The sequence below is a fragment of the Tachyglossus aculeatus genome, chromosome 3 (genome assembly GCF_015852505.1).
Source record: "Tachyglossus aculeatus isolate mTacAcu1 chromosome 3, mTacAcu1.pri, whole genome shotgun sequence".
Lineage (NCBI taxonomy): Eukaryota > Metazoa > Chordata > Mammalia > Monotremata > Tachyglossidae > Tachyglossus > Tachyglossus aculeatus.
This window is the reverse complement of record NC_052068.1, coordinates 63,236,466-63,261,096: the sequence shown is the minus strand read 5'-3', so window position 1 is coordinate 63,261,096 and position 24,631 is coordinate 63,236,466. Positions and strand designations below refer to the sequence as shown.

At 43.2% G+C, this 24,631-nt stretch overlaps 1 protein-coding gene across 1 annotated transcript in view; it reads right to left on the bottom strand.

Moving 5' to 3' along the window:
* Positions 1-1,173: 1,173 nt before the first annotated feature.
* The window catches only part of COL13A1 (collagen type XIII alpha 1 chain), a 215,184-nt gene continuing 191,726 nt past the window's right edge, over positions 1,174-24,631 (bottom strand). Inside the window, exons 41-43 of the mRNA XM_038744032.1 lie at positions 18,510-18,587; positions 12,911-12,949; positions 1,174-1,258 (exon numbers count right to left, since the gene is read on the bottom strand). Of these exons, the coding sequence (XP_038599960.1) occupies positions 1,256-1,258; positions 12,911-12,949; positions 18,510-18,587 (120 nt within the window). The 3' untranslated portion in view covers positions 1,174-1,255. The remainder of the gene's footprint in view (positions 1,259-12,910; positions 12,950-18,509; positions 18,588-24,631) is intronic.

Here is a 24,631-nt window from a genome sequence, read left to right as displayed (position 1 = left end):
CAAGCGCTTAGTACAGTGCTCTGCACATAGTAAGCACTCAATAAATACGATTGATGATGATGATAAGATGGGAAGCAGCGTGGCCGAGTGGAAAGAGCCCGGGCTTTGGAGTCAGAGGTCAGGGGTTCAAAGCCCGGCTCCGCCACTTGTCAGCTGTGTGACTTTGGACAAGTCACTTAACTTCTCTGTGCCTCAGTGACCTCATCTGTAAAATGGGGATTAAGACTGTGAGCCCGCCGTGGGACAACCTGATTACCTTGTAACCTCCCCAGTGCTTAGAACAGTGCTTTGCACTCAGTAAGCACTTAATAAATGCCATTATTATTATTATTATTATTGGTTAATGTGGTTGGGGCCAATGGTCATGAATGAGGTTTGCCAAGACACTGTCCGGCTGTCTCCATTGAAGCACTGTGGAACATGGCCTAATTCTGAAATTCTGAGCCATAGGTTGGACTGAGGGGGTCTGATCTGTTTATACTCCATCTCCCCGAGCACGTAACACAGTGCATTGTCACGTAATTAATAAATACCAGAGTTATTATTTCACTTGATTGGAAGCTTGTTAGATTGCAAGCTCCTTTTGGATTGGGAATGGGTATTTTGCTTCAGCTGTACTCGATCAATCGGTGGCACTTACTGAGCACTTACTATGTGCAGAGCCCTGTACGAAGCACTTGGGAGAGATCGATACAACATTGAAGTTGGTTGACTCATTCAGTGTTACCCTCAGAAGACGCTCAAAAAATATCAGCGATCTCTTTGAAACTTGCACAAAAAGTAAGTCGGTTAGTTCAATCATCAGAAGCATCATGGTTGGCACATTCTATTTTTAATAATGAAAATCCACATCAGTTAAGACGTTCTCTTTAGCTCCTGCCAGGAACCTCCATATTTATCGGGGCGCAGGTTCCAACTGCTGCCTGGAGGCAGGGAAGTCCCTGATAGCACCGTAACATGTTAATAATTTATTAAGCTCCAATACTTAACAAGTGTGCACAAATATCATGCAAATATGACAGCTGTACTCGCAAACAAATAAGAAGCATATCATGAACCAAGAATTATACAAAAAAAATTCCTTGGAAATAGAAAAGGGAAACTTTCTGTATTTTCTGTACAAAACAATGTCAAGGGCTCTTTTGGGATAATCTATAAAATGCTTCATAACTTCTGACATTTAAAAAAGAGGGAACTGTATAAAAATAAATATTCTATGTACAAACACACACAGGCCAATCCCAGGTTAGAAGCATCACTGCAAAAGAAAACATAAATTTGAATTAGTTTCACGGGACTTTGGAAGGTTTTTCTAGAGTCTGGGGAGGAAACTGGGCCACATTCTATAATACGAACACAATTTCAGCCAGGAGAGGGGAAGGATAATATTCGTTCACCAGCTTCATGATATCCCATCAGCTAACACTGTACTCATATATATTTGTTCCATCACTGACTTTTTATTGGTGTCTATAGTCTTACCTATAGAACCTATTATGTTTGACAGTTTGGATCCATTTGTCTCATCGGACTGTAAGCTTCTCAGAGTAGGAACTTTGTCTTTTATTTCAGTGTATATTTGCAAGTGTCTAGTACAGTGCTCTGCCCATAGTAGATGATGATGATGATGATGATGGTATTTGTTAAATGTTTACTATGTGTCATGCACCGTTCTAAGCTCCAGGGTAGATGCCAGCTAATCAGATTGGACACAGCCCTGTCCCACAGTCCTAATCCCCATTTTACAGATGAGGTAACTGAGGCACAGTGAGCACCTACTGTGAGCAGAACACTAAGTGCTTGGGGGAGTAAAACAGAATTAGTAGACATGATCCCTGCCCTTAAGGAGCTTTCTCTTCTAGACTGTAAACTCTTTATGAGCAGGGAATGTGTCTGCCAATTCTGTTATACTGTATTCTCCCAAGTGCTTAGTACAGTGCTCCGCACTTAATAAGTGCTCATTAAATACCAGTGATTCATTGGGAAAGACTGGCAATTTAGTAAATTATGGATAGGAAGAAACAGCATATACAACTAAGTACCCAAGTGCTACAGGAGGGTGTTAAGTACTGAAGTAGAGAAGCAGCATGGCCTAGTGGATAAAGCATTCAATAGTATTTCTTGAGTGCTTACTGTGTGCAGAGCACTGTACTAAGCACTTAGCACTGTACTAAGTCATGGGCCTGAGTGTCAGAAGGACCTGGTTCTAATCCCACCTCCATCACTTGTCTGCTGTGTGACCTTGGGCAAATCACTTAACCTCTCTGTGCTTTACTTACCTCATCTATAAAATGGAGAGTAAAACTGTAAACTCCCTGTGTGACTTGGACTGTGTCCAACCTGATTAGCTTACATCTACCCGGGGCTTAGTACAATATCGGGCATATAGTAAGAGCTTAAAAAATATCAGAAAAATAAGCAGCTGACAGGCTGAAGTATCAGTTGAGGGGATTAGGAATTAAATGAGGAAGGCTTCTTGGAGGATATGTGATTTTAGAAGGGTTTGGAAGATGGTCTGTAAGATGTGAAGGGAGAGGGAATACCCAGCTGTGGAAAGGGGGTGAACGGGAAATTTGTAGCTGGAGAGTTGAGAATGAGGCACAGTAAATGGTTGATCTTGGGGTGTATGGGGGGAGAGTAACTAAATAGGAGGGAGAGAGTTGACTGAGTACCTTTAGGTGAATGGTCAGGAATTTTTGCTTGATGTGGAGAGGAATGGGCAACCATTAGCAACCTCCCCACAGCACCTGTATATATGTTTGTACAGATTTATTACTCTATTTATTTTACTTGTACATATTTACTATTGTATTTATTTTCTTAATGATGTGCATCTAGCTTTATTTCTATTTATTCTGTTGACTTGACACCTGTCCACATGTTTTGTTTTGTTGTCTGTCTCCCCCTTCTAGACTGTGAGCCCGTTGTTGGGTAGGGACCGTCTCTATATGTTGCCATCTTGTACTTCTCAAACGCTTAGTACAGTGCTCTGCACACAGTAAGCGCTCAATAAATATAATTGAATGAATGAATGAATGAAGGAGAGAGGAGATGTATTAAGAATGGCATTTTTTTCAAAAACAATGTGGGCAGCTGAAGTGTGGGTGGGAGACTTGAGGCAGGGAGATCTGTGAGGTGGCCAATGCAGTAAATCAGCCACAATATGACAAGTGCTTGGGCCAGCATGGTAGCCTTGGGAGCAGAAAGAGAGAGGTCAACCAACAGTCTGATCCTTCTTGTGTTCTTATTCCAGCAAATTTCCCACCTGTATTCCCTGAAGTTTGATAGGAGATGGTAAAGGGGAAAGAGAAGTGGGAATGAGGAATGCTTTGGCTGTCAAGACTATTTGGGTGCAGTCTTTTTTCTTTTAAGGTATTTGTTGAGGGCTTAACGTTTGCCAGGCACTCTACTAAGCGCTGGAGTAGTTACTAGCTAATCAGGATGAATATAGTTACTGTTCCATATGGGCTTCACAGTCACATTTTACAGATGAGGTAACTGAGGCACAACTGAAGTGACTTGCTCAAGGTTGCAAAGCAGACAAGTTGCGGAGCTGAGATTAGAAACCCAGTCTTCTGAATGCCAGGCCTGAGCTTTATTCCCTAGGCCTCGCGGCTTCTCTAGCTAAGCAGTTGCTTAGATTGCTATCCATCTCCCATCTTATCAAGTAGAGACTCCTCATCATTGACTCCAAGGCACTTCTCCTGGTCTTTCATAACAACGCTCTTCACCCGGTTTGCACTCTTCCCCGCTAGCAAGTTCGTCTTCTAACTGTTCCTTACTCCTAACTCTCGTCTCTGATTCTTTGCTCACACTGCTGGCCTGGAACTCTTCCCCCTTCCAAATCTCCCAGACCACAGCTCTCCCCATCTTCAAAGTCCTTCTAAAATCCTCTCTTCTCCAGGAAGTTTGCCCTGATTAATTCAAAATAATAATAATAATAATAATTGTGGTATTTGCTAAGCCCTTACAATGTGCCAGGCACTGTACTAAGTGCTGAGGTGGATACAAGTAAATCGGGTTTGCCAAAGTCCCTGTCCTATGTGGGGCTCCCGTTGTAATAACTCCATTAGTACTTATTTATTTTACTCCTAATCCTGGCACTCATGTCTTTTTTTATACATTCATCCATTATTTCATACTGCTGTATTTGTACTACTTTCTGCTATATTCTTGTTCTTGCTGTTCTCCCTGTTTATAAATTGATCATTCAATCTTATTTATTGAGCACTTACTATGTGCAGAGCACCGTACTAAGCACTTGGAAAGTACAATTTAGCAACAAATGGAGACAATCTCTCTCATTTTAAACTGTAAACTCCTTGCAAGCAGGAGCATGTGTCTTGCTTCTGTTGTACATACTGATTTGCTTAATCCCATGTTTAGCACTTAGCAATCAATCCATGTTTAGCAGTCAATCCATGGATGGATTGATTGAAGATGAGCCTTTGAGTTTTAGTACTAAAGTTGCTCAAAAGCCCTTGCTTGCCTTTGGAGTAATACTGTAGTAGCATTTATGCATGGGAAACATCTTGGTTTTTAAATGATGAGCACAAAATCAGGATAAAGGCACCAAGCCAGCACTCTAGAGCTTTGCATACAGTTTTGCAATGTTCACAGCCTCAGTAGTGTGCTGATTTGTTTATAAAATGGCAGGCTTTGTTTTCATAAAACACCCGAGCTATTTGTTGCAGTGGAATTTTACGAATCACAGAAGCGACTATTAAAAAATCTTACCAAGTAATAAAGGCTCTTGAATATTTCTTTTTCTTTCTTAAAGGTCCCCACACGTGGGGGCTGCTAAAGTTTTGTCTCTAGAGCCCAAGGCTGCAAGACACACCCAGGCACTGCCTTTGCTTCCCCTATCACTCTTCCACCCATCGCCAACACTAGTAGTAAAATTATCTTTTTTCCCCTCAAAATTATAATTACTGCAGGAGTTGGGGAGGAGAAATGAGGAGGCATAACTCCTTTAGATGAATCATCATTCTCAGAAGGTTAACCAACCAAGTCAGCCATCGGGAGCAGGCTCAGACTAAGCCCCACTTTTCCTCATCTCCCACTCCCTTCTGCGTCACCCTGACTTGCTCCCTCTGTTATTCCCCCCTCCCAGCTCCAAAGCACTTATGTACATATCTGTAATTTTATTTATCTGTATCTATGTCTGTCTCCCACATTCTAGACTGAGAGTTCGTTGTAGTCAGGGAATGTCATTGTTTATTGTGACATTGTACTTTCCCACGCTTTTAGTATAGTGCTCTGCATACAGTAAGCACTCAAATTACGAGTGAATGAATGCATTTATGAATAATGTACTACTTGGAAGGGTTCCTCAAATAGCTTCAACCACTTCTTTAGGAAATTGCTAGGACTAATAACAAACTGGCTCATAGGCTTTGAGTGTTTTGAAAGAAACCAATGTGACTGGAATTGGAATCAGTCGACATCTGATTATCTGCAAGGGTATTGTCCACTTTGCAGATTCTCCGCTCTTGATTTCTAATGTCCCATCAGCTGCTGATCACCAGGGACCCAGGTCTTCTCCACTTCGAATCATCTCTTGGTTTGAAGGCCACTTCTTCCCTCATTAACTCTATTAATTGATTTCTGTATGTCTAAAGAAAATAAAAACTTGACTCATTAGAAATTTGAGAGAGAAGAAGACTGGTTTTCTCTCTTGAGCCCACTGTTGGGTAGGGACTGTCTCTATATGTTGCCAACTTATACTTCCCAAGCACTTAGTACAGTGCTCTGCACACAGTAAGCGCTCAATAAATATGATTGATTGATTGATTGATTGAAATGGTGCGCAACTATAGTTACACAGGAATAATACCAATAATGATGGTATTTGTTAAGTGCTTACTATGTGCCAAGCACTGTTCTAAGTGCTGAACGGAATAGAAGAGCTTGTCTGATAATAATCAATCTATTATTATTATTATTATTAATCTTATTATTATAAGAGAAGCAGCGTGGCTCAGTGGAAAGAGCACAGGCTTTGGAGTCAGAGGTCACAGGTTCAAATCCCAGCTCTGCCAATTGTCCGCTGTGTGACTTTGGGCAAGTCACTTCACTTCTCTGGGCCTCAGTTACCTCATCTGTAAAATGGGGATTAAGAATGTGAGCCCCCTGTGGGACAACCTGATCACCTTGTAACCTCCCCAGCGATTAGAAAAGTGCTTTGCACATAGTAAGCGCTTAATAAATGCCATTTTTAAAATTAATAGTATGTAATGAGCACTTACTGTGTGCAGAGCACTGAACTGAGCTCTTGGGAGAGTTCAAAGCAGCATGCCTAGTGGATAGAGTGTGGGCCTAAGAGTCAGAAGGACCTGGGTTCCAATCCGGACTCTGCCACTTGTCTGTTGTGTAACCTTGGGCAAATCACCTCACTTTTCTGTGCCTCAGTTATCTCCTCTATAAAGTGGGGATTAAGACTGTGGGCCCCACGTGGGACAGGGACTGTGTCCACACTGATTGGCTTGTTTTCATCCTAGAGTTCAGTACAGTGAGTGGCACATTGTAAGTGCTTAATACCACAATCTAACAGAATTGGTAGACATGTTTCCTGTCCACAAGGAATTTACAGTCAATACTTGTGCTTTGTATATGCTTTAATAACACTCACACATGGATGCAATCTACCCATCTGGGGTGTTATCTTCAAACAAGGAAGGAACAGGGGTTGTGTGTGTGTTTCTGTGTGTGTGTGTATATGTATATATATATATATATATATATATATATATATACATATACATGTATATATATATACATGTATATATATGTATGTAAGGTTATATATATAAAGTTATAAGGTTATAAGGTTAAGGTTATAAGGTTATATATATATATGTATGTAAGGTTTATATATAAAGGGAATCTTACATACATATATATATACATGTATGTATATGTATGTATGTGTGTATATATAAATATACATATACACACACACAGAAACACACACACATATATATATATAAATGTATATATATATATATATATATATATATATATATAAGTAAGGGAACCTAAGCTTGAGTTTTGTCAATTTTAGTAATCACGGGCAACTTCACTGCAAGGGTTCATGGGTTCAATATATGCTATCACAAATAATAGGCTCTCATGGCCCTCCATCTTCTCGGGAGGATCTATAGACACTATGGATTGTAGCTTAAGCAAGAAACAACCTCTATTTAATGGAATATCGAAAAGAGAAAGTGATGCGGCTGAATTACGTCCCATTCGTTCTGTGAAGATTAATAACAGCGAATTTTAGTATGTAGAAAGTGCTGTTTCAGGTTCCTTGGCAGAAAGTTCCTGCTGAATAGGTTAAAGCTAAATGCCGACACCGTGGCCTGGGCCCTGTGTGGAATGGGGAATGGGAAGTATAAACTCTGGGTTCACCTCCGGGAGGAATCAGCCTCCTCTACACTGACCCTCTGGGGCAGTGGGAGGGTTGGAGTGGAGGTGGGGGAAGGTAGAGTGTGATATTCAACCTGTTCTTGCACCCGGTGAAAAGCACCATCTTGGTGAGGGGTGGCTGCTGTGTACACAGTTCAAATTTACACAGGGTGGTTGGCATGCTTGGGGGCACCAACAGCAACGTGCCCTTTTAGGGCTTGTGTTGTCTGCTGTGTGACCTTGGGTAAATCATTTCCCTTCTCTGTGCCTCAGTTACCTCATCTGTAAAATGGGGATTGAGATTGAGAGTCCTACTCCCGACTTCAAATCTCGACTCCGCTCACTGTCAGCTGCGTGACTTTGGGCAAGTCACTTAACTTCTCTGGGCCTCAGTTACCTCATCTGTTAAATGAGGGTTAAGACTGTGAGCCCTCGTGGGACAACCTGATCACCTTGTATCCGCCCCAGTGCTTAGAACAGTGCTTCGCACATAGTAAGCGCTTAACAAATGCCATCATTATTATTATTACATGGGTCAGGGACTGTAACCTGATTTGCTTGAAATAATAATAATAATAACAATAATTATGGTATTTGTTAAGTGCTTACTATGTGCCGAGCACTGTTTTAAGCACTGGGGTAGATACAAGGTAATCAGGTTGTCCCACGTGGGGCTCACAGTCTTAATCCCCATTTTACAGATGAGGTAACAGACTCAGAGAAGTTAAGTGGCTTGCCCACGGTCACACAGCAGATGAGTGGCGGAGCAGGGATTACCACGTCCTCTGTCTCCCAAGCCCGTGCTCTTTCCACGAAGTCACGCTTCTCTATTCACTCCAGTGCTTAGTACAGTGCCTGACATACAGTAAGTACTTAAAAAATACCACAATTATTATTAATTATTGTTGTTATTATTATCTATAAAATGGGGATTGAGACTGTGAGCCCTACACAGGACAGGGACCCAACCTGATTTTCATTCATTCATTCAATCGCATTTGTTGAGTGCTTACTGTTAAGCGCATGGGAAGTACAAATCAGCAACATATTTGCTTCGATTTGGTTTAATTTGCTTGTATCCACCCCAGCTCTTTGTACAGTGCTTAGCACATAGTAAGCGCTTAACAAATACCACATTTTTTTTTTTCCCTGAGCCCTGTGTTGGATTGGATTGCCTCCAGGCCCCAGAAACCAGGGCCCAAACTACTGGCGATTCGGCAGGGCTTGGAGGAACCAGTTGGACAAGTTCCCCAGATTTGGAACACCCCCTCTGGGGCCATTTCTTACATATTTATTCTATTTATTTTATTTTGTTAATATGTTTTGTTTTGTTGTCTGTCTCCCCCTTCTAGACTGTGAGCCCACTGTTGGGTAAGGACTGTCTCTAGGTGTTGCCAACTTGTACTTCCCAAGCGCTTAGTCCAGTGCTCTGCACACAGTAAGCGCTCAATAAATACGATTGAATGAATTTAATTTAATTGTTCCAGGATCCTCGGGCTGCCAAGGGGCTGGGGGTCTCCAGCTGGGCTGACAGGACCACCCCATCCTCCAGTCCTGTGCCTACTATGTGAAACACCATCTGGTAGCAGAATCTTCTCCAGCCTGCTGGTCAATCAATCATATGTATTGAGCACTTACTGTGTAAAGAGCATTGTACTAAGCACATGGGAGAGTAGACTGTAGACTGTAAGCTCATTGTGGGCAAGGAATGTGTCTGTCTACTGTTTTGTATTTTCCCAAACGCAGAAGCAATGTGGCTTCGTGGAGAGAGCACGGGCTTGGGAGTCAAAGGTCGTGGGTTCTAATCCCAGCTCCACCACTCGTCAACTGTGTGACTTTGGGAAAGTCAATTAATTAATGATGGCATTTATTAAGCACTTACTATCTGCAAAGCACTGTTCTAAGTGCTGGGGAGGTGACAAGGTGATCAGGTTGTCCCCCGGGGGGCTCACAGTTTTAATCTCCATTTTACAGATGAGGGAACTGAGGCACAGAGAAGTGTAGTGACTTGCCCAAAGTCACACAGCTGACAGTTGGTGGAGCCGGGATTTGAACCCATGACCTCTGACTCCAAAGCCTATGCTCTTTCCACTGAGCCATGCTGCTTCTCACTTAACTTCTCTGGGCCTCAGTTCCCTCATCTGTAAAATGGGGATGAAGACTGTGAGCCCCATGTGGGACAACCTGATAACCTTGTATCTATCCCAGTGCTTAGAACAGCACTCAGCACATAGTAAGCACTTAATAAATATTATTATTATCATTAGTATTATTACAGTGACCTGAACAGAGTAACTGTTCAATAAATATGATTAAATGAATGGGTACATTCGCTGCCCACAATGAGCTTATGTTCCCTCCCAAAAATAAACCCCCTGCTTTAATAGCATAATTGGAGAAGCCTCTGTGCCCCCTTACATGGTTCAGGGGTGAGTTGCTGCACCCCAGGAGCCCCAAATGAAGAGGTAGTTATATTATTCTCTCCCAAGTGCTTAGTACAGTGCTTTGCACACAGTAAGCACTCAATAAATGTGATTGAATGCATGAATCTAGTGAGAGTTAGCTGGAAGGGACTCTCACATGTCCTTTTGTGTTAACCACAAAAGGAAACAATTTATTCTGATTGCATGTCTAATCAGAGATCTTTATATGTGTCTGGTTTAAAGGGTGAGTCCTTTACTAGATTTAGGGTTTGCTTCTGCCCCCCTCACTCCGGGGAAACCGTCCTCTCTAAGGTCACCAATAATCTCCTTCTTGTCAAATCAAACGGTCTCTATTCCATCCTAATCTTCCTTCACCTTTCAGCTGCCTTTGTCACTGTGAGCCAACCCCCTCTCCTTGAAACCTTATCTAACCGTGGCATCACAGACACTGTCCTTCCTAGTTCTCCTAACTTTCTGGCCACTCCTTCTCAGTCTTCTTTGCAGGCTCTTCCTCTGCCTTCCACCCTCTAACTGTGGGAGTCCCTCAAGGCTCAGTTTGGGGTCTCCTCCATCTACATAACTCCCTTGTAGAACTCATTAACTTACAGCTTCAACTACCATTTCTACATGGATAATTCTCCAAATTACCTCTCTAGCCTTGACCTCTGTCCTTCTCTGCAGTCTTGCATTTCCTCCTGCCTTCAGGGCATCTCTACTTGCATTTCCTGCTGATACCTCACTTTGAACATGTCCAAACAGAACTCTGCATCTTCCCATCCAAACCCTGTCCTGCCCCTGACTTTTCCAACACTGTAGACAGCCCCACCGTCCTCCCTGTCTCACAAGCCCGTAACCTTGTATTATTCTTGACTCATCTCTCTCACTCAACCCACATGTTCAGTCTGTCACCAATTCCTTTCGGTTCTACATTCACAACCTCGCTAAAACCTGCCCTTTCCTCTCCATCCAAAATGCTACTTCACTGTTCCAAGCACTTCTCATATCCCTTCTTGATTACTGCATGAGCCCCCTCGCTGGTGTCCCTGCCTCCTGTCTCTCCCCGCTTCCGTTCTTACTTTACTCTGCTGTCTAGATCATTTCTTTAAAAAAAGTTCAGTCCATTTATCCCCATTCCTTAAGAATTTCCAGTGTTTGCCCACCCATCTCTGCATCACACAGAAACTTCTTACCATCAGCTTTAAAGCACTCAATCAGCTAACCCTCCTAATAATAATAATTTTGGTATTTTTTAAGCGCCGTATGTGCCAGGCACTGTGCTAAGCGCTGGGGTGGATACAAGCAAACTGGGTTGGACACAGTCCTTGTCCCATGTGGGGCTCACAGTCTCAATCCTCATTTTACAGATGAGGAACTGAAGCACAGAAGAGTGAAGTGACTTGCTCAAGGTCACACAGCAGATAAGTGGCAGAGCTGGGATTAGAACTCATGACCTTCTGACTCCCAGGCTGGCTGTTTATCTACTACACCAGGCTATCATACCTCAACAGTTTTCTACTACAACCCAACCCACTCGTTTTTTTCTTCCAATGCCAATTTATTCACTGTTCCTCCATCTTTTCTATCTCACCACTGATCTCTTGTCCATGTCCTCCCTCTGGCCTGAAACTCCCTCCCGCTTCATTTACCACAGACCACCACTCTTCCCTCCCTCAAAGCCCGGGCTTTGGAGTCAGGGATCATGGGCTCGAATTCCGGATCTGCCAATTGCCAGCTGTGTGACTTTGGGCAAGTCACTTAACTTCTCTGTGCCTCAGTTACCTCATCTGTAAAACAGGGATTAAGACTGTGAGCCCCCCGTGGGACAACCTGATCTCCTTGTAACCTCCCCAGTGCTTAGAACAGTGCTTTGCACATAGTAAGCACTTAATAAATGCCATTATTATTATTATTATTATTATTAAAATAACATCTAGACTGTGAGCTCACTGTTGGGTAGGGACTGTCTCTATATGTTGCCAACTTGTACTTCCCAAGCGCTTAGTACAGTGCTCTGCACACAGTAAGCGCTCAATAAATATGATTGAATGAATCTCTTAGGTGAGGCCTTCCCCAACTAAGTCCTCCTTTCTTCTGCACCCCTCTGCACTTGGATTTGTAAAAATAATAATAATAATAACAATAATGGCATTTGTTAAGCGCTTACTATGAGCCAAGCATGTACCTTTTAAACACTCGGTATTCACCTTACCCTCAGCCCCCCAACACTTCGGTACATATCCAAAATTTATTTCAACATTTGTCTCCTCACTCCAGACTGTGAGCTTGTTGTGAACAGGGAATGTGTCTGTTTGTTATATTGTACTCTCTTAAGCATTTAGTACTCCACACAGAGTAAGCACTCGATAAATACTATTGATTAATCGATTGATTGATTGTGTAAACCTGGACAAACCAGAGCTCTGTTCTGGCCTCTGGCTCTAGTGGGGCAGGCAGCAGTGATAGCAGTTCAGATACAGTCCTTGGCTCCCGAGGGCAAAGGATGGAGAGGGAGTAATATGTTGCCCTTGCACTTGTATTTTCTCCCTCTATTCACCCCTCCCTCAGCCCCACAGCACTTATGTCCGTATCCATAATTTATGCATTTATATTAAAATCTGTCTCCCCTTCTAGACAGTAAGCTCACATGGAGGGAATGTGACTACCAACTCTATTAAACTGTTATAGTGTACTCTCTCAAGTGTTTAGTAAATAATAATAATGATGGCATTTATTAAGCGCTTACTACATGCAGAGCACTGTTCTAAGCGCTGAGCACTTATAGTGATCTGCACACAGTAAGTGCTTAATAAATACGATTGAATGATTGACACAGGGGGACAAGGTTACAAACAGAAACAATTGTCCCCTCTTCTTTCCTGGACAGGAAGCCGAGAACCCTACATGATTCTCCTGATCCCATGACAACAGCATGTCAAAAGACCAGAGGAGGTCCTTGTCTGGAGTGGTTGTTTGGCAATGTATTTCATTATTTAACCCCCAACATTGTTAGAAAGACAAACACATATGCAAAATGCAGCAAAATCACTAACGTATTCCAACTCTCCAGAGCATTTTACCTTATTCCAGCATCCCTGAACTGGCAAGCCATCTTCTCCCTACATTAGAGGAATAAAGCAGAAAGACCTCAGAACCTTAGATGGATATATAGCAGGAAGGTGGGAAAACTTTACTAATAAAACAATCACGAGCATTTTCAAGTCTTGCTTAGACTGGAAAATCCACGCAGGGCAGGGACCGTGTCTGACCTAATTAAATGTACCGGCTTAGAGCAGTGTTTGACACATAGTAAGCGCCTGACAAATACCATAAAAAAGCCTGATCAGGACTGATGACTATCCCAGATATATCTATGTGAGCATGCAGATCGGTTTGTACACATTATGTTTTCTTCTTTCTTCCTCTTCTATGCCTCAGTTTTCTGATGGGGAGATATTGTCACACTTACCCTGCTCAAAGTCAGGCAGCCTAAATCCTTTAGCAAGACTCAGAAGCCTCTGCTAAGGGTGACATCTAGTTGTCCTGGATTGTTCACCACCTTAATGCCTCCAATCCTCCCTCCTTCCTGGTGTCATCTCATGCCTCCTTCCCCTTTCCAGGGAAGGACCTGGGAACTGAAGCCCCAGAGGTGGCAGACAGGCATGGATGACTGCAGAAGGGCCACGGAACCCAAGAGCCATGGGAGAAGCTGCCATTTCCAAATGGTCAAAAGTCACACTCCTTTCCTTCTTTTCCCATGACCCCTTTCCCACTTACCCAGAAATGGTCCTCAAAGGGGTGGTGCACCCCTTCCAAACCATTTTTGTAAGAGAAGCAGCATGGCTCAGTGGAAAGAGCATGGGCTTGGGAGTCACTGGTCATGGGTTCCAATCCCAACTGCCACTTAGCTGTGTAACTTGGGGCAAGTCACTTAACTTCTCTGTTCCTCAGTTCCCTCATCTGGAAAATGGGGATGAAGACTGTGAGCCCCACGTGGGATAACCTGATGACCTTGTATCTCCCCCAGTGCTTAGAAAAGTGCTTGGCAAATAGTAAGCGCTTAACAAATACTATCATTATTATTTTTGGTTGGGAGCAAATCCAACACATGCAGAACAGTCTGGGGGGGGCACTTTCTACCCTGCTTACTGGGGTGGGGTGGGATGTGCACAAAGATCACTCGTCTGAGAAGAAATCCCTATTTCAGCCCATTACTATCTTCGATTCAACTACGTACACCACAGTGTGCTTCTGACTGGAGGTGTACATGCAAGCAGGATGAATCAAAGATGGAAGCACCCCCAAAATTATTGGGAGCGTTCAGGCAATATTCCTAAATCACCTTAGTTGAGCTACCCATACAGTAAAGTACTTACATTGCCTTCTGATGAATTCAGAGTAGAGCTGGAGGTGGGGGATGGGAGTTATGCCTGTAAAAACCTTGTACTGCTTTATAATCAAGATGCAGCTACGTCTGCCCAAAAGAAGGGAATCTGCAAATTCCAATTTTAGGTGAGACAAAGTGCAAGGATGTGGTAATGCTGCATCATGGCTGGGCTGTGTATCGCAACTCTAAAGCCCTGGGAAGTCCAAGTGTCTCAATTTACTGACAGGGGATTCAACCTGTTTAGAACGTGCTCTCTCAGATAAGGAACAAGATTTCCATTGGCAAATGAGTTCATGTCTTCCTAGGATGAGTCATGGTGTACAAGGAAGGTGGGCTCATATTTCAGTATGAATTCCAGAGTTGCCATGTGAATATGTCTACCAGTTCTGTTATTTTGTACTCTCCCAAGAGCTTAGTACAGTGCTCTGCAGACAGTAAGCACTCAACAAATATAATTGATTGATGTGTGTTTATTGTTCTATTGGACTCTCCCAAGAGCTTGGTACAGTGCTCTGCACACAATAAGTGCTCAATAAATACAATTGACTGACTGACTGATTAAATCCATTTCCTGTCGGGAAGCAGGAAATACTTTGTGGAGGTACTTTTAGGTGATCCCTTTTGTGCATTGTCTGCAAGAGACTGCTTTTTTAAAACACCTCTTTGGCTGTGAGCTTGTCTCATTCCAACTTATTACCCCATTGTGGTCCCTTCATCTACCTCAGGCACCATTGCTCTCGGGTATCTAACCCCTGTCACCCAACCTGACCACAGGGGATTCAAACTTCCATCCCTATTTTGCATTATTTATTCATTCAATCATATTTATTCAGTGCTTACTGTATGCAGAACACTGTACGGAGCACTTGGGAGAGTACAACATAGCAATAAACAGACACATTCCCATTATGTGCAACATGGCTCTCCCCTTGGCACAGAAAATAAAGAATTGTATTATTTTAAATGAAATGTCAAGCCAAGGTACTAGCGATATGATCTATGCTCCGAAACCACCAGTGTTTGCATCGACCGTTGGATACTGGTTTAGAAGCCTCGGAGGGGTCTCTTTGTGGGAAGATATATGGTTTTTCAGGTGAATGAACTGGTCAGTCCCCAAATGCGAAAACACAAGTAGTCACTGGGGTATTGACAAGTTTTACCCAAAATATAATTAGAGGAGACTTGAGCCTCTCAAGTCCTCAATGCAGCTGCTTTAAATGAGTTTTATCTATAGTATTGAAATCGTGGGACTGAATCGTGCCCTAGTAAGAAGAGTGAACAATGGTCTCACACAGATGCAGCGTGGGAGGAAAAGGGCAAATATTCTTAAACGATCATCTTCAATAACATTTCATTTAAAAGGGTTCATTTTCTTGTAGAAATGGGTATATTTTCCAGAATCAGATAAACGCTTTCAAATGAAATGTTATTTGAGACGATCATCTAAGAACCAAATCGTTTCCTTGGGGAGTTTTTCAGGGGCGGGGTAAAATCATTTTCAAGTGATTTCCCTTCCCCACCTTCCAGATTTCTAGGGCTGCGGAGATTAAGCGCCACAGACCCTTCGACAAGGAATGGAGCCCTTTGGCAAGATGGGAGTTCCCATTGGTACACACTAGACAGGAGGCATGAAGAGTATGGTGCAGTTCAGAGGGAAATGGAAAGTTACGGGTACGGGAAAAGAGCAGGAAGATCAAGAGCTATGATTTGCAGAATCAGAGGATCATGGGAGGAGATTGGATCACAGGAGGAGTTCAGGGCAGGTCAATTTTGCAGAGGGAAGGAGAATCTTGCTGATTATTAATGGGGAAGAGCTGGGTTCAGAAGAGTCCATGTTTGAAAACCGTTAGTGACTTGACTGCATGCACATTGCTTAGGAGACTAGGAAATCAGTAGCAGCAGTAGGATTGATGCATTTCAGCATGCTGGGGGAAAGAAACAAACTCATTCAACACTCCTACTGTTTGGGTGTGAGAAGACAATGGATTGGATTAGAGAGGCAGCATGGTCTAGTGGAAAGAGCACGAGAATGGGAATCTCAGAAATCCTGGCTTCTAATCCCGGCTCTGTCAATTGCTTGCTGGGTGACCTTGGGCAAGTTACTTAACTTCTCTGTGCCTCAGTTTCCTCAACTGTAAAATGGGGATTAAATACCTAGTGTCCCTCCTACTTCAACTATGAGCCCCATGTGGGACAGGGATTGTGGCTACCCAGCACTTAAAACAGTGCTTGACACATAGTAAGCATTTAACAAATGTGATAATAATAACAACAATAACAATAATAGATTATTCCTTAAGGTTTTCAAGGGGTTGAGGGAAATCTCCTTGCAGGACATACTTAGAAGTGCCCTTGAGAGAGCAATCATTGTTGATTTGGGAGATAATTAACTTTTCCCCATAGCTCCTTTGGGAAGTAGCGCAACCTAATATAAAGAACATGTGTCTGGGAGTCAGAGGATCTGGGTTCTAATCCTGGCTCTGCCACTGGTCTGCTGTGTGACCATGGGCAAGTCACTTAACTTCTCTGTGCCTCATTTTTCTCACCTGTAAAATGAGGATTAAATCCTACTCCTTCCTACTCTGACTGTGAGCTCCATGTGGAACAGGGAAGGTCTCCAACCTAAATTATCTTGTATTCACCCCAGTGCTTAGAAAAGTGTTTGACGAAGCCCTTAACAAGTACCATAACTATTAATTATAATTATTATTACTTTCTTCAAAGATATACACCATCATTTACGCTGCATGATTGAACTCTGATATCAGGAGGGGAAAGATTTCTACCTGAATCGATTCACCGTCGAGAAACATATTCTCTATTGTGCTCTCCCAAGTGCTTCATAAAATACTCTGCACATTGTAAGCACTCAATAAATACCATTAAATGCCATTAAATGTGGGAAATGAAAAGGGAAAAGAGCCGAAGCCTCTGAGAAGACTACCGTATGCCAAGCTGGGCTATTTGGTGCCAGGCTAAAGTTTGGCAATTTGGGTCAACTCATGAGGAGGGCATAATTAAATCCCTCCATTGTCATCCTACTTTTCCCATATCCACTCTCCTCGAGTGTCTCACATCCTCCAAATCTCTTCTTATCCCAACCTGTTAAGGGTCTCTTCTGTCTCCTCCATTCGCAGGACCTGTGATGGTTTTTCAGGAGGGCAAATGCTGTTGAGTAAGGATGGCTAAGAGGCCCTTCAAAGAGGATTCTTTAAATAATAGAAGGCCTCTTGGGGACTGGGACAAGAGTCATTTGTAACCCACTTGCTTTAACTATCTGAAAGGACTGCTGGCAAACTTATCCTAGACCCTGGTCTTCTAGGTTTTTTTATGGTATTTGTTAAGCCCTTACTCTGTGCCAGGCTCCGTACTAAGTATTGAGGTAGATACAAGATAATCAGGTTGGACACAATCCCTGCCCCGCATAGTTGTGAGGAAAGGGAGAGGGGAGGAATGAACCCTGGAAGGGGAGATCCCAGAACAATTGAAGGTCCAAATTAATAATAAATACTATTGGTTGATTTTTTAATGGTATTTGTTAAGCACTTACTATGTGTCAGGCACTGTACTAAGCACTGAAATAAATACAGACCAAATAGGTTGTACGCACTCCAAGTCCCACATGGGGCTCAGTCTTCATTCTCATTTTACAGATAGGGTAACTGAGGCACAGAGAAGTGAAGTGACTTGCCCAAGATCACACTGCAGACAAGTGGTGGAGCTGGGATTAGAACTCAGGTCCTTCTGACTCTGAGGCCCAAACTCTATCCACTAGGTCATGATGCTTCTGTAGCTGGCCTATCAGTCTCCTGCACAAGGCCAAAGTGACCAGACTACTTGCCAGGCTCTGGAGCTTGGACTGATGCTACATCAAACGCTTAGTACAGTGCTCTGCACACAGTAAGCACCCAATAAATACGATTAACTGATTGAATCTCCTGGACGGGAGACTTCATCGAAAATGGGGGCAATGAAGTGTCTCTTTTTCAAATGGAGGCAGGTGGGCAGCTAGGGACAGTTTAGCAAATTAGATCTCATGGCCCTGAAGGGGAAGGGGAAGGAAGAAGCACACTTGTATAAGGATTATTGGTATTGGCTGGGCATCTGTGGGGTGGGGAAGTTGGAAAAGGGAAAATGGCAGTTTGAAGTAATGAGTGACAAACAGGCTTAAGGGTTGTTGACTGGATCAGGCAGGGACAGGAGCACAGGAAAATGGGATCATACAGGGCGTACTGGCAACAAGCCCACAAAAGCAAACAGAACCAGGCAGGAAAGGGAAGGAATTGTCATACCAATGGGCACGGGGCATCCAATCCGTCCAGCCCTGGTAACCCCGGCTCCCCTTTCTCTCCTTTAAAACCTCGATGTCCCTGTTCACGAAATCAACCACGATGATTATTCTGGTCAAAACCTGCCAGCTCTGTCCCAGGAAAGGAGAGGAGAGGCCCTGGTGTTCCCGCCGCATGGTCACAGGACTCTCCAGCCACAACTCCAGTGGCCTTCACGTAAATGATTTTACACTCGTTGGCTTCATCAACCAGAGGCAACCATTTCTGCTCTCTTGGAGAATTTCCTCTCTGAGCCTTCAGGGGCTAAGATTAAGAAAGCTCCTTTTGATGCCCAATTTCTCTCTCCAGTAAATAACATTTTCAGCAGGAAAAACCCTTCGGGGGGGAATGAGATTTCTTGCTTCAGTTTGTTAGGCTTTTGCCTCCTATTCTCTAGAGAGAGAGAATGTCATTTCTGGTCTGCTGCAGAAGTTGACGGAAGTGCCTCGTGTTCGGAGGAGTGAGCGTAGCAAAATGGCCCAGCCGCTTCACTGACTGCACTCTGCTCCAGAGTTGCACAAAATAAAGGCTCAATAAATACAACTGATTGATTGATTGATTGAGACAGGTCTTCTGGGGAGCCCCACCTCACTGACCAGGGCCATGGCTGGCTCAAGACTCCTCCAGGGCAACAGAGGTCTCGAAGAAACAAAGAAGGAAATCTTGGCTCTAACTTTTGGTGTAAACAACATACCCTGTTACAAAAATTGATCCCCTAACTGGGGGAAACAGAGCCAATTCCTCTTAATTCCGTACTCCTAAACACCTTCAAAAAGGGGATTTCGCCAGATTTTGGGGGTGGGGAGTGGGCTGTTGTAACTTTAAAGCCCATTGAAAGCACTCAGGAGTTCCACCAAATCATCAGTCTAACCATCACCCCACATTTAGGATTAAAGTTTTCCTTCTTTCTTTCCAAGTCGCAAACCTTAAAACAATACATTTGAGAAATCAGAACATACCAATGGACAGGGGGCATCTAATCCAGGCGCTCCTTGGTCTCCCTTATCCCCTTTAGGCCCCCTAGAGCCTTTCTTCCCCCTCTCCCCCTGCAAATAATAGTTAAGTCCGAGAAAAAAAAAAATACATCAAAATTTTAGGATCATCCATTTTATAAAGATCAGAAACAGAAAAAAAAATTAAAAACTGCCACCAAAATGTTTTGAAAAAAATGGATTCTACCAATTTGAAAATCTCCTCTGCCACCTGACCCTCTAGAATGTGACCAGAAGGGGCTACAGAAATCAAGTGAGTGGTATTGGTTTTGTGTTTCTGTTCGGCAGGAATACCAAGGTCATGGGATAATGGTCATTCTACCTCATGTTACTGGGAGATTGTCCCTGGGCAAAGTATTCCGCAGGCTTTGGGCTGCATACATGTTCCTTCTTGTTTCTTCCCTCGAGGGCTGCCCTTAAGATATTTTGCTCCAAACTGTGGTCCATCCCTAAAGATATTTTGCTCCAAACTGTGGTCCATCCCTAAAGGGCCCTATCACGCTTTCTTATGTGGATGGGAGATAGCGACTTTGGGAAGCAACATGGCTAGTGGAAAGAGCACAGTCAGAGGACAACTGTAATTTAGTAATTTATATAGATGTCTGTATTCCCCCTCTAGACCGTAAGCTTGGGTGAGCAGGGAATTCTATTTGTTCTGACAATTTTGACACCTGTCTACATGTTTTGTTTTGTTGTCTGTCTGCCCCTTCTAGACTGTGAGCCTGTTGTTGGGTAGGGACCGTCTCTAGATGTTGCCGACTTGTACTTCCCAAGCGCTTAGTACAGTGCTCTGCACACAATAAGTGCTCAATATATACAATTGAAAGAATGAACGTATCTACCAATTCTGTTATATTGTACTCTCCCAAGCGCTCAGAACAGTGCTCTGCATACAGTAAGTGCTCAATAAATGCCATTGATTGATTGGTTGACATGCATCCTAATTTCAGCCCTGCCACTAGTCTACCGTGTGACCTGATGGTGTGGTGTGTCGCCCATTCCCCACGAGCAGGAAATAAAGCCCGTCTGATAGATTCACAGTTCCTAGCACAACATTTAAATACATTTTTCCTAACTAGTTTGGGACATTTTGATCCTTCTCTAGGAAAGATGAAAATATTTCTATCCACAGGAGTGTGATTAGCCTTTTACTTTCACCAAATTTAAGTAGAAACTCTGACAACCTACACTACAGTGTGTGGACCGATTTTACTTGAAAAAAATCTATTGCTATATTGATGGATCATGTTTTCTGATGCTATTAATGATTTAGGGGGAAGTGGCAGTACCCATGAGGGAATTTGATTTAGTGTCTAGTTGCTCAGGGTTAGAGGGTGCAGATAAAATCAAGCAGCGCAGGTTTGAGGGGGAAGAAAAAGGAGAAGAAAAATTGGGTAAAAAAATACATTTTAAGGTTGAAAAAATGGGAGAAGGGTTAACTGGGAAAAGCCACCCAGGATTTAATGCTGGGATGGAAAAGAGGATAATCCAGGAAAAAAGAGGAGGTTTTAGGCATATAAAAGGAGGAGAGAGGACCCAAACAATAAAGGCAGACAGGAGGATGGGATAAGGGGACAAGGTGCACCTGAAAGAGCAAAGAACACAGACACTCCCCACGCCTCTCCATGTTCCCAAACTAAGGAGAAAGAGCAGACAGAGCATTTATAAAGATGACGAGTTCAGTTTCACTGCATGAATCTGAGCTTTTTCAGTTGGGTAGTTCATGGCTGCTTATTCCTTGGCAAACACACCGCTTGCTCGGAATTATCCTAATTCCTCCAGGGACTCCAGCCTATCATCCCCCCCAAAATTAGATCAAAGGCTGCACTTACCAAAAAATTTCCCACAGCATTGAAAGATTTTTGTCTTTTCCCTCCTCCAGTCACTGTGGGAACCATGAACCTGGTCACAACGTATGGTGTCATCTTTGCTATTTGTAATGCCTGGCTCTGTTTTGGACACCTTCTCTCTTGCTCTTCAGGAAACGTTTGCTCAAGATGATGATGATGATGATGGCATTTATTAAGCATTTATTATGTGCCAAGCACTGTTCTAAGCACTGGGGAGGTTACAAGATGATCAGGTTGTCCCTCGGGGGCTCACAGTCTTAATCCCCATTTTACAGATGAGGTAACTGAGGCACAGAGAAGTTAAGTGACTTGCCCAAAAAGAGTCATTTGTAGAGAACGAGCAGTGCGCCATGCTGTTCTGTCCTCTGCAACTGATCCCCAGTTTTCAGCTGGGGTTTTGTTTCACCACATCTTTAAAATATTTCCTCTGTCTTCCTTATTTTCAGTTTCCTAGGTTCAGCGCTCTATACGGCAGCTATTTGAGTATCCTGCTGTTGTTCATTTCCCCCCCGGCCCCCGCGTTTCCTCAGAACAAAGCTGTGTTTAGAGCTAAGAAGATGACATAGTTCCAGAACATTACTGATTGTGATCCCTGTCTTGCCATGTGCTCATAAATGACTTGAGTTGGATGTGGCATCAGTGTAATACTAATAATACTACTACTAATAATAATGATAGCATTTATTAAGCACTTGCAAAGAACTGTTCTAAGCACTGGGGAGGTTACAAGGTGATCAGGTTATCCCACGGGGGGCTCACAGTCTTAATCCCATTTTACAGATGAGGTAACTGAGGCGCAGAGAAGTTAAGTGACTTGCCCAAAGTCATACAGCTGACAAGTGGGGGAGCCGGAATTTGAACCCATGACCTCGGACTCCAAAGCCTGGGCTCTTTCCACTGAGCCACACTGCTTCAGCCCAGCTCTCACTGTGCTGGCCTTTTGGATTCTGTTTTCTACTTCCTTGTCTACCACTGCATCGATGGTCAGTGTGTTGCCTAGGTAACATGATTCCGTGTCGGCATTTAGCTCTGTGCTGCCCGTATAAATTTTTGGTTGTGTGTAAGGGTGATACATTATATCATCTTGGTTTTTCTTTAAATAGCTCATCAACCCATAACGCCTGGCTGATTCGATAAAGTGATTTACAATCCTTTGCAGGTCTTCTTCTAGACTGTGAGCTCACTGTTGGGGAGGGACCGTCTCTATATGTTGTCAACTTGTACTTCCCAAGCGCTTAGTACAGTGCTCTGCACACGGTAAGCGCTCAATAAATTGATTGATTGATTCTTCGGTGCGTGCCTCTGGGTTGCAGTCATCTTACAGCGATTCTGGAATGATTGCCTCTAGGGCTTCTGATTACGCTCGAGGACTGTTGAGTTGGAAGAATTTTGCAGACATAAAGAAGCATATTGTAACACCTGCTCCGAAGTCTCTTGTTGCACCTCCCAGCATGCTGGCATAAAATAAATTGAGTGGGACTGGAGTCAACTATGCAGCCGTATTTATTGATTGCTTACTGTGTGCAGAGCACTGTATTGAACGCTTGGGAGAGTACAACAGAATAAACACACCTGCTTTATGCCATCGGCAATGGAAAATGCAGCAGACTTTCTAGTGGGAAGGATCCCCTCCTAAATGACTTCCTTAGAGCAGTCTTGACATCTAACCTACATTGCAGGAATTCTGGCATCCATCACACTCTGTCTATAAGGGTTCAATAATTGAGGTCTTCATACTGTCCATTTCCTGCTGTCATGAAATACCCTCAGAGCTTCTGTGAATTGTCTATGGCAGCCAAATTTGAGAAGAAACATGGCTTAGTGGAAAGAGCACGGGCTTGGGAGTCGGTGGTCATGGGTTCTAATCCCAGCTCTGCCACTTGTCTGCTGTGTGACCTTGGGCAAGTCACTTCACTTCTCCGTGCCTCATCTGTAAAATGGGGATTGAGAATGTGCGCTCCATGTGGGACAACCTGATAACCTTGTATCTAACCCAGTGCTTGGCACATAGTAAGCACTTAATAATAATAATAATAATAATGATGGCTTTGTTAAGTAATTTCCAGTTCCCCAATATTCTGGTAATATAAAATCTGGTCATGTCTGGTCTTCTGTGAACTCGGATCTGTGACCTTTGGACATTTGATATCCGCCTCACCTCTAACCCACAGCACTTATGTACGTATCTTTAAATTATATATTATAAATTATTTATTTATTCACATTAACGTCCATCTCCTCCTCTAGACTATAAGCTCGTCATGGACAGAAATTGTGTCTGCTAATTCTGTTGTTTTGCAGTCTCCCAAGTGCTTAGTACAGTGGTCTCCCATAATACATATATATTCTATTTATTTTATTTTAATATATTTTGTTTTGCTGTCTGTCTCCCCCTTCTTGACTGTGAGCCTGCCGTTGGGTAGGGACCGTCTCTATATGTTGCCAACTTGTACTTCCCAAGTGCTTAGTACAGTGCTCTGCACACAGTAAGCACTCAATAAATATGATTGAATGAATGAATAATAAGTGCTCAATAAATACCATTGATTGATCGGGGAAGACTGGTGATTAAGTAAATTACAGATAGGAAGTAACAGCTTATACAGCTAAGTACATAAGTGCTACAGGAGGGAGCCATGGGGGCAAGGGAGGACTTTTTTTTAGGATAGCGGATACTCTCCCAAGTGCTTAGTACAGTGCTCTGCCCATTGTAAGCACTCAATAAATACCACTGATTGATTGATTGATGGATCAAGTGTTTCATAAGGTCTATGAAAACTGGGTAGAGGTCTCAGTGCTGAGCTGGGTCTGAGGCATAGCAAGGATCAAGTCCGCTGTGCCATGTTGCAGTGTGAATCACTTTGTGATTCCAGAAACACTATCAATGCTATTTTTGAATAGCTAATCCAGACATATTATTGATAGGATCTCTCCGGCAGATCACTGCCATGATCTGATCCTTTCTTCTTGAAGATGGTGGTGGTATTGTAGAAGTACGACTGCATTTCTTCCGCGGACCAAAAGTTGGGGAAGAGTTTAAACTTTAGTGCTTAAGCAGCACGTTCCCTCTGTTCTCGTAGAGCCCAGCAGGTTGGCTGTTGGATCCAGGTCCTTTTCCATTTTTCATGATTCTGACTGTTGTAGTGAATTTCCTAATAGTTTCCACCACCATACGTCCTAGGAGAAAGTCTTGATTTCTATGCCTGCTGTTAAACTTTGAGAGGATAAATGAGGACTGCAGCAC